The 16779-nt window shown below is 35.4% G+C and overlaps 1 protein-coding gene across 19 annotated transcripts in view; it reads left to right on the top strand.

Moving 5' to 3' along the window:
- CCDC7 (coiled-coil domain containing 7) overlaps positions 1-16779 on the top strand; it is a 271954-nt gene that overhangs the window by 44955 nt on the left and 210220 nt on the right. For 18 of the 19 annotated variants that reach the window (XM_073801610.1, XM_073801617.1, XM_073801609.1 and 15 more), the window contains exons 10-12: positions 2004-2079; positions 11488-11518; positions 12681-12770. In XM_073801610.1, coding sequence (XP_073657711.1) covers positions 2004-2079; positions 11488-11518; positions 12681-12770 — 197 coding nt within the window. The remainder of the gene's footprint in view (positions 1-2003; positions 2080-11487; positions 11519-12680; positions 12771-16779) is intronic. The other variant, XM_033852411.2, reaches the window with a different exon arrangement.

Here is a 16779-nt window from a genome sequence, read left to right as displayed (position 1 = left end):
TTTATTTATGTTTTGGTATGTATACTATAGCTCATGATTATAAAATACAAATGAATATTAAGAGAATTTATTTATATTGGGACTTTTAAAGAATGAAGCAAAGCCTAGAAACTATAGAACAAAAAAATCAATAGATTTGGTTAAGTATAAAAATTCTGTACATTAGAAAATATCAGTAAGTATATAATTAATAGTAGACTGTTAACTGTATTACACACTATATGCTAGTATTAATTGGCCCCTACAAATGAGTAGTAAAAAGGCAGACAACTCAGGAGAAAAATGGACAAACATATGAACAGGCATGTTACGGAAGAAGAAATAAAAATGTCCAAAATATATGAAATGATGCTTGACCTAACTAGTATCAGGGAAATGCAAATTAATGCATGAATGTATAAGAGGCTTAATGGCCATATAGTATTCCATTTTATGGTTATGCCATAATTTATTTACTGTTCTTCTGTTGATGTTCATATAGATGATTTCTATTTCCATAAACAGTACTACTGTTAACATATTTGTAAGAGTAAAAACATAGTAACAATGTGCATTTTTAGGACTGGCTGAATGAATTACAGTACATTCATAGCAATGGAGTGCTGTGTAGCTTTTAGAAAGAATAAGATAATTTCATATAAAATGCTTAGAAACATTTTCCTTGATATTTAAAATGATAAAACAAGATAAAAACACTATATGTACATTTTATCCCATTTTTATAATCATTCTATATAACATGCATTCTAGGTGCTGACTGTCTCATATATTTTCCCAAGAGGAAAAACCTGTCCATTGATAAATAATATGCATGCATTATTAATATTTTTTACTTACTAATAAAATACTGAAGCTTTATTATAATAGAGAAAAGAGGTCCTCCTCCCTCCACAATACATAGCAAACAACTGGATCTCCCTTTACCATTTTGGCTTCTTCAGAATGACTATATAAGCCACTTTGTTAACCAGAGGCACTCTGCTCAGGAAAGGGCCTTAACTAGAACAGTTCAATAAGACATGGGTTCTCTGATCTCTTTTCTTCTGTTTTAAAGTTATTCATAATGAGAACTTGAGGAAGAAGCAGTTGGACCCAAGCTGTTGCATTTGGCAATGGAAGTGTAATGTTCCCATCTATACATTCTATGTTACTGAGTTGTAATTCCTAAACTAGTAGAATCGTAGAGATGAGCCTGTTTTAGGGGCCTGCATAACAAATTGCCATAGACTGAGTGCATTAAACGACAGAAATTTATTTCTCACAGTTCTGGAGGCTGAGAAGTTCAAATCAGGGTTCTAGCATAGTCACGTTCTGGTGAGAGCCTTCTTCCTGTATTGCAGATGGCTGTCTTCTTGCTGTGTCCTCAAATAATGGAGAGAGAGCAGGGAGAGAGCAAGCGAGCTCTCTTGTGTCTTATGTGGCTCCATTCTCATGATGGGGGTCTCAAAGACCCCCATCTCTAAATATCATCATATTGGAGATTAGGGTTTTAACATACGAATTAGGGGGAACACAAATATTCCTTCCATAGCAGGGCCTTTTCTCCCTCCTGCGAACTGTAATTTCAAATTGTGACAAGAATAATAGTTAATGTTCTTTGTAACCCTTTACTGTATACAAGGCATAATTTAAAATTATGTCCTATACTATTATCAGATTAATTTTAAAATATTGTTTATTGTGCCATATTACTTTCTATGCAAGCATTTTTAATTACTCTCTCTTGCCTGTAAGCAATTCTGAATTTGATTCTTTCTTCTAAAGCTGACTTCTCCCAGTATACTCTTTGACTATTTAGGGAGTACTGACCCTCCCAAAGCAAGGCCTCTGGTTTACTTGGTTTCTTGATATACTTGATTTATTTGGTCCCCTTTATATATGTTGCACATTTCTGTTGCCTCCTCTTTATCTAGTTCTCACATATAGCAGTGAGTTGTATCAGCATACAGGTATAACTTCTGCCATTTATAATACCTTTAAATGTTTTTTTTTTTTTTAAACAGTAGAAACTTCTACAATGACTAATCGATTGAATACCATGTTGAAAATATTTGAAAATCAGGCAAATAAATTAAAGAGGTAAGCTTTTAAAATAACTCCTTTTCATCATTATAAATAAAGTGCATATTTATTTCAGATAAATTGGAAACATAGAAAAGAAAATAAAACCACTAATAAAAAATTTAGTATTGTTAATTTTTATGATATATATAATTTTAAAAGTTAAAATTATAATCATAAAGAATGTGAAATTGTATAACCACAACAGAAAATAGTATGTTAGTTCCTCAAAAAATATGATCCATTTTTTGGATCATGGAATGGAAATCCAGCAATTCCATTCCTGGGAATATACCCCCCAAAACTGAAATCAGGGTCTTGAAGAGATATTTGTACAGCCATGTTGACTGTAGCATTATTCATAGTAGCAAAGAGGTAGAAGCAGCCCAAGTGTCCAATGATGGATGAATGGATAAAGAAAATGTGTTATATACATACAATGGAATAGTATTCAGTCTTAAAAAGGAAAGAAATTCTGACATATGGTACAACATGGATGCATCTTGAGGATATTAATGCTGATTAATTATAAGCCAGTCATAAAAAGACAAAATTGTATGATTTCACTTATATGAGGCATTTAGAGTGGTCAAATTCATAGAGACAGAAAGTAGAATGGTAGTTGCCAGGGTCTGGGAAGAATCAGGAATGTGGAGTTATTTTTAATGTGTATAGAGTTTCCGTTTTACAAGATGAAAAGAGTTCTGGAGATTGATTGTACAACAATATGAATATAATTATCACTACTGAACTGAACACTTAAAAACGGTTAATATGGTAAATTTTATGTGTATTTTACAGTTTTAAAACAGTAAAAAATATGATAATCATACAAAATGTAGTTTGCATATAGATGTTTCACTTATAGTTCTTTGTAAACTCATACAATTCTTTTTAAAATAAATGTTTTAAATTAAAGTAAAACATATTCAGACAAGCTCACATCACAGCATTTTCAAATAACTTTTTTTAGATTAGCATTGAAAAATTGAGAAAGTTTACATGATCAGATTTTTTAATTATCAAGTCCAAGGATCTAGATTTAATAGAAGAATATAACATAAAATATAAAGAAAAGGATATCCTGGGCAGCTGTTGAAAATGGAACTAAAGAACTTAACGGCTTACATTAATTGGTGGTCAGGTACTTGGTATGTAATCAAGTTAGGCCTTATTTTACTTTTTCCCTCTTCTGTCTCATTAGAGTCCTCCCTATCAGAAGGGTAGGGTAAAAACTTCCACAAATTTGTCAGATGAAAGCTTTTAGCATGTTCTAGGGGCATTCTTAAAGTAGGAGGCTGATTTCCATGAATATTCTTTCTATTGGAACAGGGTATTAAAGCAGTCATATGTATTACTATTATTTATTCTAGCTCCTCATATTAGACTGTGGGTACTAGTTATAACTGGTTTTAAAATTCCTGGGCGTAAAAGAAAGCAGTGGGAAGGATTAGCTGAATGGATTACTATAAAGGTGAGGATTCTCAACTTGAATTGTCTTATACACAGAATAAGCTTTGTATAATTGTCTGGTCAGAATATGCTCAGTACATTGCTTGCTTGTCGAGAAGCATCTTGAAAGTCATTGTGGATGACCTACAGTTCTTACAGGTGGCTATATTAGTTTCACAATTGTTATATTGAAAAGCATGTCGTGTAGAATAAAATCACAAAGGAACTTTTTTCAGACTCCTTATATTCATTTATATTTGCTTACTGGGGCTAGTTTTCCCTCTGCTCCTAGAAAAGACTAGGGCAGTACCATGAGTGTTCTGATCACTCTTAGGTAATTAATTTAAATATAATTATAAGCACTGTCCTGAATTGGAAATTAAAATCCCCTGTCAGATATTAGTCAATATTTTCATTTTCATTCAAAGTTAGGATTCTCTCCCCTTTCCCTAGAGCCTACCGGGGGATGTGGTTGGCTTTTCTCTTTTCTTACCTCCTTTCTCACTAACTATTTGTATTTTCTATTCTCCATGTTTTTGGGAAGAAAGGTAAGGTATAAAAGAAAGGTCTTATTTGACTGTCACTGCCTTCCTTCTGCATAAATTCAAATAACATAAACCAGTTTTCTGAGTATTCTCCTTAAGGTGCCTCTCTCTAATAATGGCCATCATATCCACCTCTCCCTTAAGTATTTGAGTAGGTCTCAAGGCACCAGACAGCTCTCTGTAAAGAATATTTAGAAGTACTCTTTCTGAATCTTCTTTCCTGACCCTTTTATATTATCCATGTGGGTGAAAAGTTTTAGCACTCTCCCTTCCTTGGCTGCCTACTGTTTTCTTCAGTGGTAATGGTCACCTGCCTCACTTCTTCCTCTTTTTTTTTTTTTTTAATATATTTATTTATTTATTTTTGGCTGCATTGGGTCTTTGTTGCTGTGCGCGGGCTTTCTCTAATTGCAGCGAGCGGGGGCTACTCTTCTTTGCAGTGCACAGGCTTCTCATTGCGGTGGCTTCTCTTGTTGTGGAGCACGGGCTCTAGGCACGTGGGCTTCAGTAGTTGTGGCACGTGGGCTCAGCAGTTGTGGCTCGTGGGCTCTAGAGCGCAGGCTCAGTAGTTGTGGTGCACCGGGTTAGTTGCTCTGTGGCATGTGGGATCTTCCCGGACCAGGGCTCAAACCCGTGTTTGAGCATTGGCAAGCGGATTCTTAACCACTGCACCACCAGGGAAGTCCCTCTGTTTTTTCTTTCTTCTTAGTTTTTTTTTTTTTTTTTGCATTTTTTTCCACATCTTTATTGGAATATAATATTCCTCATGATACAAGCAGTGGGCTTAGAGTCTTAGTTGATGCCTCCATTTAACAGCCTGTTACAGTTATATCCTTTAACAGGCTGTGGCAAGTCTTAGTGCAGTTTTAAGAATTAATAATTTGGAGACGATAATGATACAACTGTTCAAAAGACACCATTTCGAAATTTGATTATGTACATTTCTTTTGTACTTATTTAAAAATTTTTGAATAGTAAATTTTTTTTGGTTAAATTCTGTTTGGGTCAGCATTTTCCATATTCAGTCAGAGAGACTGAAAAAAATTAATTTATTTAAAATTCACAAAACTAAATGTGTTAAAGAATGGAAATAATTAAACTTTCAAATGTTTATTTTTGGGGTAAATTTGTAGCATTTATACTTCTGAAGTCATTGAAGCTTAAAACTACACTAACATTTTAAGAGTATCTTGTGTTTATTGAACTTCTGTCATGTGGCTGAGTGCTTGGGACAAAATCCCAACTCAAATTGGTCTGAGCAAAAGATGAATTTTATTAAGAAGACAACAGCAATATGGCTCAATTTCAGAAACAAGTATAAACCAGAACTTGAACACTATCAAGATACTTTTTCCCCCTCTGTACAAGAGCTTCATTTTCTCCTATTGCAGATCTCTTTCTTCCTTCTATTTTCTTTTTTAACTTTTTGCCTATGGGTGGGAGGCCCTGATTGCTGACAATTCCTAAATCTAATCTTTCAGTTTTAGTTACTCTGAGGGATAATATTTGAATTTCCCAAGTCTAAAAGTCCTTGGTGAGAAAATTGTCAGTGCAGCCAGAGGCAGGTGCCTATTTCTGGACCAGTCAGCTCTAATCGAAGGCTTATGGTCATGTAAGCTTTCTTAGGAATTATACTAATTCAGAGGGGTGGGGTCGGGGGTTCCCAGAAAAAGGAGTGGGGTCTACCTATGAGGTGCTTAGTGGTAAGCAGATGTGGTGGGATGAAAACCATAATATAGGATAACATTTAGAAAAAAGGATTGTATTTCGTTATTATGGATGAATTATACAGTAACAAGTTAGGGCAATCATGCTAGTCCTTGGGGAAAGCTGATATACCTTTTTTTCAGGATCTGGTCAATGCATTGTCTAGCCGTTTGGTCTGTGGATAGTGGGAAATGGACAAGTAATCATAGACTCAGAGGACCTTGAAAAGTTCTTTCTTCAATTATGGGCCATATTGGGATTACAAGTAGAGATTGGATTGCAGGGTATTTTTTCCAAGGCATAGTACCTCTTTGGTGAAGAGAGTGTTTAGATCTGGTGACTAATCTTGGGAATGAAGTTGTCAACATCGGTGACAATATTGCCCATCACCAGAATCATGTGTAGTCCTGAGGGGACAGCAGGCCTATTAAGAAATCTATCATGATGTGTTTTCTAAAGAGGCGGAAGAGTCAGAAGGAAGGATAATAAGCTGTCTTGCCTTTCAAACTGTCTTTAGCCCAGGTACATGTATCACAGGTAGGTATGTTATGTCAAAGGTGGAATTATCATAATTCCAAGGTGGCAAATTCAAAGTCTTGAATGAAGTTCAATGACCAGTTAGGGCACTGGCAAGGCAAAAGGCATCCATTTGGTTAGAAGATAATGACAGAGTCTTCACTCCATGCAAAAAATTAAATTTAATGTTTATTACAGACATAAATGTCAGAAAACAGAATCATAAATATAGGGAAGGCATTTGACTATTGAAATTAAAAGTATCTTCAGAAATGAATCAAAGTTAAAAGATAAGCAGTGGATGGGAGAAAATATGTGTGCATATAGAAGAAAAGAGTGATAATAAGAATATATAATTCCACAAAAAGGCAAACAACCTTCAAATAATAGGCAAAGTACATATATATATATATAGATAGATAGATAGATAGATATTTAAGGAAGAGACAAAAAATGGCCAATAAACATTTTAGGAGATGCTCAATCTGATATGTAATCAGGGAAATAGAAAGCAAAGCAGCAACAATACATTTTTTCCCCCATCAGTTTAACAAAAAGTAGAAGTTTTCTAATATCAAGTCTTGACAGAGATGTAGTGTAATAAATACTCTTAAATTGCTAGTACCATAGAAATTGCCCACTTTCAAGAACAATTTAGCATAGTTTATTTAACAATAGCAACAAAACGGTTGCCTTATTCTTTTAATCTACCCTAGAGAAAGGACTATTCTCAAGGAGGCATATGTAAAAAGAAATTTATCGTATCACTGTGATAATAGCAAAAATCTAGAAAGAATTACATTTTTTGTTAGTAGGAGTATGGCTCAATCATCTGTGGTAAAAGGATTGTAAGGGAATTCTATGAGCAACTGTATGACCACAAATTAGACAACTTACATGACATGGACAAATTTCTAGAAAGACAGACTATACTGATTCAAGAACTGGAAAATCTGAGTATAACTGAAACAAGTAAAAAGATTCAATTACTAATTAAAATATTTCCCAACAAGAAATTCTCAGATGGCTTCACTGATGAATTCTATCAGATATTTAAAGAAGAATTAATACCACTGTTTTACAAACTCTTTCAAAAAGTAGAAGAGGAGTTAATACTTCTCAACTCATGCTATGAGTCTAGTATTACTCTGATACCAAAGTCAGACCACAGTGTCACAAGAAAACTGCAGACCAATATATTATGAATATGAACACAAAAATACTCAACAAAATGCTAGCAAATCGAATCCAATAACATATAAAAAAGGTTATATACCACAAGCAGGTGGGGTTTATCCCAGGAATGCAAAGTTGGTTCAAAATGCAAATATTGTGCTTCTCTGGTGGCACAGTGGTTAAGAATCAGCCTGCCAACACAGGAGACACGGGTTCGAGCCCTGGTCTGGGAAGATCCCACATGCCGTGGAGCAGCTAAGCCCACGCACCACAACTACTGAGCCTGTGCTCTAGAGCCCATGAGCCACAACTACTGAAGCCCGCGCGCCTGCACTCTGCAACAAGAGAAGCCACTGCAGTGAGAAGCCTGTGCACCACAATGAAGAGTAGCCCCCACTCACTGCAACTAGAGAAGGTCCGCACGCAGCAACGAAGACCCAGCGCAGCCAAAAATAAATAAATTTATAAAAAAATAAATAAAATGCAGATATCAATAAATGTAATACATGATATTGATTGAATAAAGGAGAAAAAATCACGTGATTAGCTTACTAGACAAAGTAAAAGCATTTGACAAAATCCAATAGCCTTTTATGATAAAAAATACTCCACAAACTAGGCATAGAAGGGAACTTTCTTAATCTGATAAAGACTATCTACAAATACCTATAACTAACATCATAATATATTCTCTCTAATATATTAAAGAAAAAACTTAATGGTGAAAAAACTTAATATATTCTCTCTAAGATCAGGGACAAAATAGGACATTCTTACCACTTCTGTCGACCATTGTAGTAGAGGTTCTATCTAGGGCATTTAGAGAAGAAAAGGAAATGAAAACTACCTCTTTTTGCAGATGTCATGACCTTATCTATTGACAATTCTAAGGGATCTATTAGAACTATTAGAAGTAAATTAATTTAACAAGGTTGCAATATACAAGATTCATAAATAAAAATCAATTATATTTTAATACACTAGTTGTTATGGGTTGAATTGTGCCCCGCCCCCCCCCCCCAAATACATGTTGAAGCTCTAACTTCTAGTACCTCAGAATGAACTTAATTGGCTATAGGGTCATTGTAGATGTAATTAGTTAAGATGAGGTCATAGTGGAGGGGGATGGGCCCTTAATCCAATATGACTGGTATCCTTATAATAATATTGTAGAAAGCAAATACACACAGAGGGAAGACAGTCATGGAGGCAGAGATTGGAGTTATGCTGCGAGTACTAGAAGTTGGAAGAGGCAAAGAAGGATTCTCCCCTAGAGCTTTCAGAGGGAGCATGGCTGTACCAACACCTTAGTTTTAGATTTATAGTCTCCAGAACTGTGAGCGAATAAATTCTTGTTGTTTTAAGTCACCAGTCACGCAGATTGTGACACTTTGTCATAGCATAGGAAAGTAATACACTAGCAAGGAACATTCCAAAAATGAAATAAAACAATTCCATTTACAAAAGCACCAAAGAGAATGAGAATAAATTTAACAAAAGAAGTGGTAGACTTGTGCACCGAAAACTACAAAACACTGAAAGTACTTTAAAGAATACTCAAACAGGTAGGCATCCCATTTTCATGGACTGTTAGACTTAACTAATCTTAAAACGGCAATATTTCCCAAATTGATCTACAGATTTAATGCAATCTCTATCAAGATCCCAACTTTGTTTTTGCATGAATTGGCAAGTTGCTTTTAAAATTCATGTGGAAATACAAGGAACCCAGAATAGTCAAAGAAATCTTAAGAAGAACAATGTTGGAGGACTCATACTTTAGTGATTTTAAAACTAAATACACCTGTAGTAATTAAGACAATGTCGTACTGGCATGAGGATAGACCTATGTAGATCAATGGAATAGAATGAATGGAAATGATGTCCAGAAATAAACCATTACATTTATTTATAGTTAACTGATTATCAACATGGAGGCCAGGATAATTCAGTGAGGAAAGAATAGTTTTTTTAATAACTGTGCTTGGAGAACTGGATATCCATATGCAAAAGAATTAAGTTGGATCCTTTCTTTGTGCCATGCACTAAAATTAACTCAAAATTACCAAAGACCTAAATTTAAGAGCTAAAACTATAAACCTCTTAAAGAAACACAGGAGTAAATATTTTTGACTTAGAGTTAGTCAATGGTTTCTTTCTTTTTAAAATTTTTTTGGCCATACTGCATTGCACATGGGATCTTAGTTCCCCAACTAGGGATGGAACCCAGGACCCCTGCATTGGAAGCACAGACTCTTAACCACTGGACCACCAGGAAAGTCCCAGTCAATGGTTTCTTAAATAAGATATCAAAAGCACAACCAACAACAGAAAAAAAAGATAGATAAACTCAACATAAAAATTAAAAACTTGTGCTGCAGGTTCTTAATACAATTAAGAATGTGAGAAGACAACTCATAGAATGTGAAAACTATTCATAAATCATGTATCTGATATGGGACTTGCACCCAGAATATACATAAGAACTCTTACACCTCAGTAATAAAAAGGATAAATAACCATGTTTAACAATGGGCAAATAATCCGAATAGACGTTTTGCCACACAAGATATACAGATGGTCAATAAGCACATGAAAAGATACTCAACATCATTAGTCATTAGGGAATCAAAACTACAATGATACACCACTTCACAACCACTAGGATGGCTATAATAAAAATGACAGACAATAACAATTGTTGGAAAGGATGTAGAGAAATTGGTACCCTCATACATTGCTGGTACATCATGTAAGTGGTACATCTGCTATGGAACACAGTTTGTCAGTTGCTCAAAATGTTAAATATTTAGTTAACATATGACCCAGAAATTCTTTTCCTATGTTTATACCTAAGAGAAATGAAAACATAGGTCCACACAAAAACTTGTACATGTATGTTCATAGTAGCATTATTCATAATAGCCCAAAAGTGGAAACAACCCAAATGTCCATAAACTGATGAATGAATAAATAAAATGAGCATATTCATACAATGTAATATTATTTGGCAATAAAAAGGAACAAAGTACTGATACATGATACAAACACTATGCTAGTTGTGAGAAAACAGTCTCAAAAGACCACATACTGTGCAATTCTGTTTGTATGAAATATTCAGAATAGGCAAATCTGTGGAGACAGAAAATAGACTGATGGCTGCCAGGGCTTAGGCAGTTCTGGGAGAAATGGAGAGTGAGTGCTAATGGCTACAGCATTTCTTTCCGGGGTAATTAAAATGTGCTAAAATTAGATAGGGGTAATAGTTACTCAACTTAGTGAATATATTAAAAGCCATTGAATTGTATATTTTAAATGAATGAATTTTATTATATGTTAATCATATCTTAAGCTTTAAAAAATTCTCATTATAATGAATAAAAACTCAGTCAAAAAAATATAGTTTATCCATACTATGGAACAGTTGTCAGCAAACTGCAGTCCATGAGTCAAATCTAGCCTGCAGCTTATTTTTGTAAATAAAGTTTTGTTAGAACGTAGCCATACCCATTCATTTACCCATCATCTGTAGCTGCTTTTGCAGAGTTGGGTAGTAGTGACAGAGATCACCTGGCCTGTAAAGTCTAAAATAGTTACCATCTGACTCTTTACAGAAGAAGTTTGCCAAACCCTGCTATGGAATAAGAAGTTGTATTTAAAGGGAGTGAGAGAAATCTATGTTTACCGATATAAATACATCTCAGAAATTGTGTTAAGTGGAAAAGTTGAGAACATCATATACAATATCATTTATGTGAAAAAGAAAACAAAACAGACATCCAGCCCACTAACAAAAAGTATAGAATTGAAAGGGTACGTGAAGTGTTATATAAATCCATGGAACAAGTTCTGGGAAGAGACACAGCAAGCTAACAGTATCTCTAGGAAAAGCATTGAATTTTTGGAATGCTAGTCAAAGTTTACTCTAACCTTATTTATATTAAGGTTTTTACAAAGAAAATATATAAGCATATTACATAAAAATATAAATTTAAAATTATAATACATTATATTTTTGGTTGTTTTTCAGAGCTATGAGTGAGCAAGTTTTGTTAGAGGCTGTAAGTATAGTGCTTTCAGTTTGAAATTGCACTTTGTCCTTGATGTTGTTAATACAGTCTAGAAATTGTCAGGATATGTCAAGAGAGTTTATTCAAGAGATTTTTATGCATATGTGAGCTGGAAAGCTTTGTCTATTCTCTTGATTTTATTAGATTTAATTGTCACTCAGAAACACTTCGTTTCTAAAATACTGAACTATAACATCCCACAGTCTTTTTCTTTTTTTAACATCTTTATTGGAGTATAATTGCTTTACAATGGTGTGTTAGTTTCTGCTTTATAACAAAGTGAATCAGCTATATGTATACATATATCCCCATATCCCCTCTCTCTTGCGTCTCCCTCCCACCTTCCCTATCCCACCCCTCTAGGTGGTCACAAAGCACCGAGCTGATTTCCCTCAGCTATGCGGCTGCTTCCCACTAGCTATCTGTTTTACATTTGGTAGTGTATATATGTCCATGCCACTCTCTCGCTTTGTCCCTGCTTACCCTTCCCCCTCCCCGTGTCCTCAAGTCCATTCTCTATGTTTACATCTTTATTCCTGTCCTGCCCCTAGGTTCTTCAGAAGCATTTTTTTCTTTTTTTTTTTTTAGATACCATATATATGTGTTAGCATACGGTATTTGTTTTTCTCTTTCTGACTTACTTCACTCTGTATGAGACTCTAGGTCCATCCACCTCACTACAAGTAACTCAATTTTGTTTCTTTTTATGGCTGAGTAATATTCCATTCCCACAGTCTTTTTTTTTTTTGCGGTATGCGGGCCTCTCAACGCCGTGGCCTCTCCCGTTGTGGAGCACAGGCTCCGGACGCGCAGGCCCAGCGGCCATGGCCCACGGACCCAGCCGCTCCGCGGCATGCGGGATCCTCCCGGACCGGGGCATGAACCCACCTCCCCTGTATCGGCAGGTGGACTCCCAACCACTGCGCCACCGGGGAAGCCCCTCCCACAGTCTTTTGAAATTCCACTATCACTGATAGTTCCTTTGCCTCTTTCAACACCAATTATAACTTCACTATGCAGATTAATACCAATGGTTCATTATTTTTATGAGTTAATGAAGACTTTCTTACTTTAATAATTAAGTGCCCAAATAACCTCTCTATATTGATATGTTTGCTTTTCATTATTAATGAAGTTATAATATTTCTTTTAGAAAAACACACAGATTCAAAGTGACCTCCAAGTGTTGTCAGAGGAGAAACTGATGCTGGAAAATGAACTACAAAAGTTGAAGAGTACAGAGGTTAGTTAATTTTAGTGTCTGAAAATGGCATACATACCAATATTACTAATTGGTAGCAGCTGTGCTTTAAAAAAATAAGATAATGCTATATTCTAAATTACCATATATTTTAAAAAATTTATTTATTTTATATTTATTTTTGGCTGCATTGGGTCTTTGTTACTGCACGCAGGCTTTCTCTAGTTCCAGCGAGTGGGGACTATTAGTTGTGGTGTGCAGGCTTCTCATTGTGGTGGCTTCTCTTGTTGCAGAGCACGGGCTCTAGGTATGTGGGCTTCAATAGTTGTGGCACGCAGGTTCAGTAGTTGTGGCTTGTAGGCTCTAGAGCGCAGGCTCAGTAGTTGTGGCACACGGGCTTAGTTGCTCTGTGGCATGTGGGATCTTCCCGGACCAGGGCTCGAATCCGTGTCCCCTGCATTGGCAGGCAGATTCTTAACCACTGTGCCACCAGGGAAGTCCTAAATTACCATATTAGCTATCAAAACTGAAAGGATGCTATGAAAAGCAGACATAAAATTGAAACATTCTGAAAGGTATGTCTAAGCCAAATATTTAACTTTATTAAAATATCAATAAATTAGGTTTACAAATATATTTTAAATGCATTTTATTGTATTCTTTGCAACTGTGTAATGTGTGTGTCCCAGTTCACTCTTACTACATAGAGTGAATAGAAATACCAAGGATAGAATTTGTTTCCTTTTTTCCCCTCCTCCTCTGCCATTTTTATATAGCTTATAAATTTCAAACTATACACAATGAAGTCAAATGGTGGATTAGAAGCAAATTTTTAACTATGTAAAAATATAAGATGTATGTTTTGACACAAAATTAACATAGAATGAAGAAAAATACTCTTGAATCTACTAATGTTGGTAACTTGGTATTTCCTCCTTAGTAGAGGAGGAAGCAGAAGTAGTACCAGATTTGCTACTTAATCAGTTAAAGAAGCAGTGATCCTACATAAGTGTCAAATGTAAGACCAGGGCTGTCACATAAGTTGAATTAGGAATAGCTTCATCTAGGTATAGGTCCCAGTGGGAATAAAAATAAAAAAAATTAAAATAAAGCAGTAAATTGTCATAGTAAATGATTGAATAGTCTGGCCAAGTGTAAGGATTCAACACTTAATCATGCACTGTTAGATCCACATTCAAAATCTTTGGAGCTTTGTACATGACTTGAAAATGTTGCAGCAGTTTCTGGTTTTACTTTCTTATACTGTTTCTTTAGATTTTGTATGTGAAAACCTAAAGAAGTATGGAAGTGTGAATGAGAAATGTGGAAGGAGCATTACTGCATATACAGTAGCAATATTATATCCACACAAAGGTGGTGACCAAGAGATCTGAGAGATAGCCTGTTTTCAGAGAAGGGGATGGTAGGAAGAGAATAATGGCTAACAGAATTATGTTAAAGTCAGGATTTCTAATAACAACTATATCAATTTTCTTCCAGAGTGAGCTTTCTTTACTAACTGATATTATCTCTTAATAATTTTATTTTCATAGGCAACCAACTTTAGTAATCAAGAACCATGTCTGCCAGATGTTAATGTGTGTCAGTTAAGGGTTTTATTTTACTTTTTGTAAGCAGGAGAAACTGACACTATTTAAAGCAAGAAATGTATTGGATGGCTAGTAGGGTAACTCAAAGAATTGAGGGAAAATTGAACAACATGTTTGGTGAGAGATAGAACCAGGACAACTCTTAGAGTTAAAATAACAGAAATTCATGGATAGCCACTACTTCCGTCCTTTCAGGGAAATTTTAGAGAGGGAGTTTATGACTGTTTTCTTCCCATCCCTTTGGATACTGGTTCTGGAATTACTAAGCTCTACTACTTCCCTTCTACAATGTCAATTTTTAGATGATTGTATCTTACTGGTCTTGCTTGGGGTCAGATGTCACCAAGACAGTTTGAGATGAGGGAGTTGAAGAACACTTCTAAATCTGGTGCTGTTTCTTAACAGAATGGAAAAAGGATACTGGGCACAAATAGCTGGTGTCCACTGTACTTGGTAATGTTTCCCTAATTAATATCTTAGCCATTTACTTATTTCAGGTGTCAGGAAAGTTTAATGTAAAGGCCAAGTATTTTAGGTTTTGTAGAGCATAGGGTCTATGTTGCAACTACTCAAGTCTGCTGCTGTGATATGAAAATAGCCACAGAAAATACATAACTGAATGACCATGGCTGTGTTACAATAAAATATTATTTACAAAACAGGCAGCAGAGCAGATTTGGCCTATACTTTGCTGACTCCTTATTTTTTCTTTTTGAATTTTACTTTATTTTTTTAAATACAGCAGGTTCTTATTAGTTATTTTATGCATATTAGTCTATATATGTCAATCCCAATCTCCCAGTTCATCCCACCCCCCACCACCACCACCCCACCCCCCTGCTTTCCGCCCTTGGTGTCCATACGTTTGTTCTCTACATCTCTGTCTCTATTTCTGCCTTGCAAACAGGTTCATCTGTACCATTCTTCTAGATTCCACATACATGCATTAATATACGATATTTGTTTTTCCCTTTTTGACTTACTTCACTCTGTATGACAGTCTCTAGGTCCATCCACCTCACTACAAATGACCCAATTTCGTTCCTTTTTATGGCTGAGTAATATTCCATTGTATATATGTACCATATCTTCTTTATCCATTCATCTGTCAGTGGGCATTTAGGTTGCTTCCATGACCTGGATATTGTAAATAGTGTTGCAATGAACACTGGGGTGTAAGTGTGTTTTTGAATTATGGTTTTCTCAGGGTATATGCCCAGTAGTGGGATTGCTGGATCATATGGTAATTTTATTTTTAGTTTTTTAAGGAACCTCCATATTGTTCTCCGTAGTGGCTGTATCAGTTTGCATTGCCACCAACAGTGCAAGAGGGTTCCCTTTTCTCCATACCCTCTCTAGCATTTGTTGTTTGTAGATTTTCTCATGATGCCCATTCTAATTGGTGTGAGGTGATACCTCATTGTAGTTTTGATTTGCATTTCTCTAATAATTAGTGATGTTGAACAGCTTTTCCTGTGCCTCTTGGCCATCTGTTTTAGACATGTCTTCTCTGGAGAAGACATGTCTTCTCTGGAGAAACGTCTATTTAGGTCTTCGGCCCATTCTTGGATTGGGTCGTTTGTTTTTTTAATATGGAGCTGCATGAGCTGCTTGTATATTTTGGACATTAATCCTTTGTTGGTTCATTTGCAAATATTTTCTCCCATTTTGAGGGTTGTCTTCTCGTCTTGTTTATAGTTTCCTTTGCTGTGCAAAAGCTTTTAAGTTTCATTAGGTCCCATTTGTTTATTTTTGTTTTTATTTCCATTACTCTAGGGGGTGGGTCAAAAAAGATCTTGCAGTAATTTATGTCAAAGAGTGTTCTTCCTATGTTTTCCTCTAAGAGTTTTATAGTGTCTGGTCTTATATTTAGGTCTTTAATCCATTTTGAGTTTATTTTTGTGTATGGTGTTAGGGAGGGTTCTAATTTCATTCTTTTACATGTAACTCTCCAGTTTTCCCAGCACCACTTATTGAAGAGACTGTCTTTTCTCCATTGTATATCCTTGCCTCCTTTGTCACAGATAAGTTGACCATAGGTGCATGGGTTTATCTCTGGGCTTTCTATCCTGTGCCATTGATCTGTATTTCTGTTTTTGTGCCAGTGCCATATTGTCTTGATTACTGTAGCTTTGTAGTATAGTCTGAAGTCAAGGAGTCTGATTCCTCTAGCTCCGTTTTTTTTCCCTCAAGATTGCTTTGGCTGTTCGGGGTCTTTTGTGTCTCCATACAAATTTTAAGATTTTTTGTTCTAGTTTTCGAAAAGATGCCACTGGTAATTTGATAGGAATTGCATTGAATCTGTAGACTGCTTTGGGTAGTATAGTCATTTTCACAATATTGATTCTTCCAATCCAAGAACAAGGTATATCTCTCCATCTGTTTATGTCATCTTTGATTTCTTTCATCAGTGTCTTACAGTTTTCTGAGTACAGGTCTTT

This window comes from Tursiops truncatus, chromosome 2 (assembly GCF_011762595.2).
Source record: "Tursiops truncatus isolate mTurTru1 chromosome 2, mTurTru1.mat.Y, whole genome shotgun sequence".
In the NCBI taxonomy this organism is placed as follows: Eukaryota; Metazoa; Chordata; class Mammalia; order Artiodactyla; family Delphinidae; genus Tursiops; species Tursiops truncatus.
Note: the sequence above shows the minus strand (reverse complement) of the source record. Positions and strands in the feature narration are given on the sequence as shown.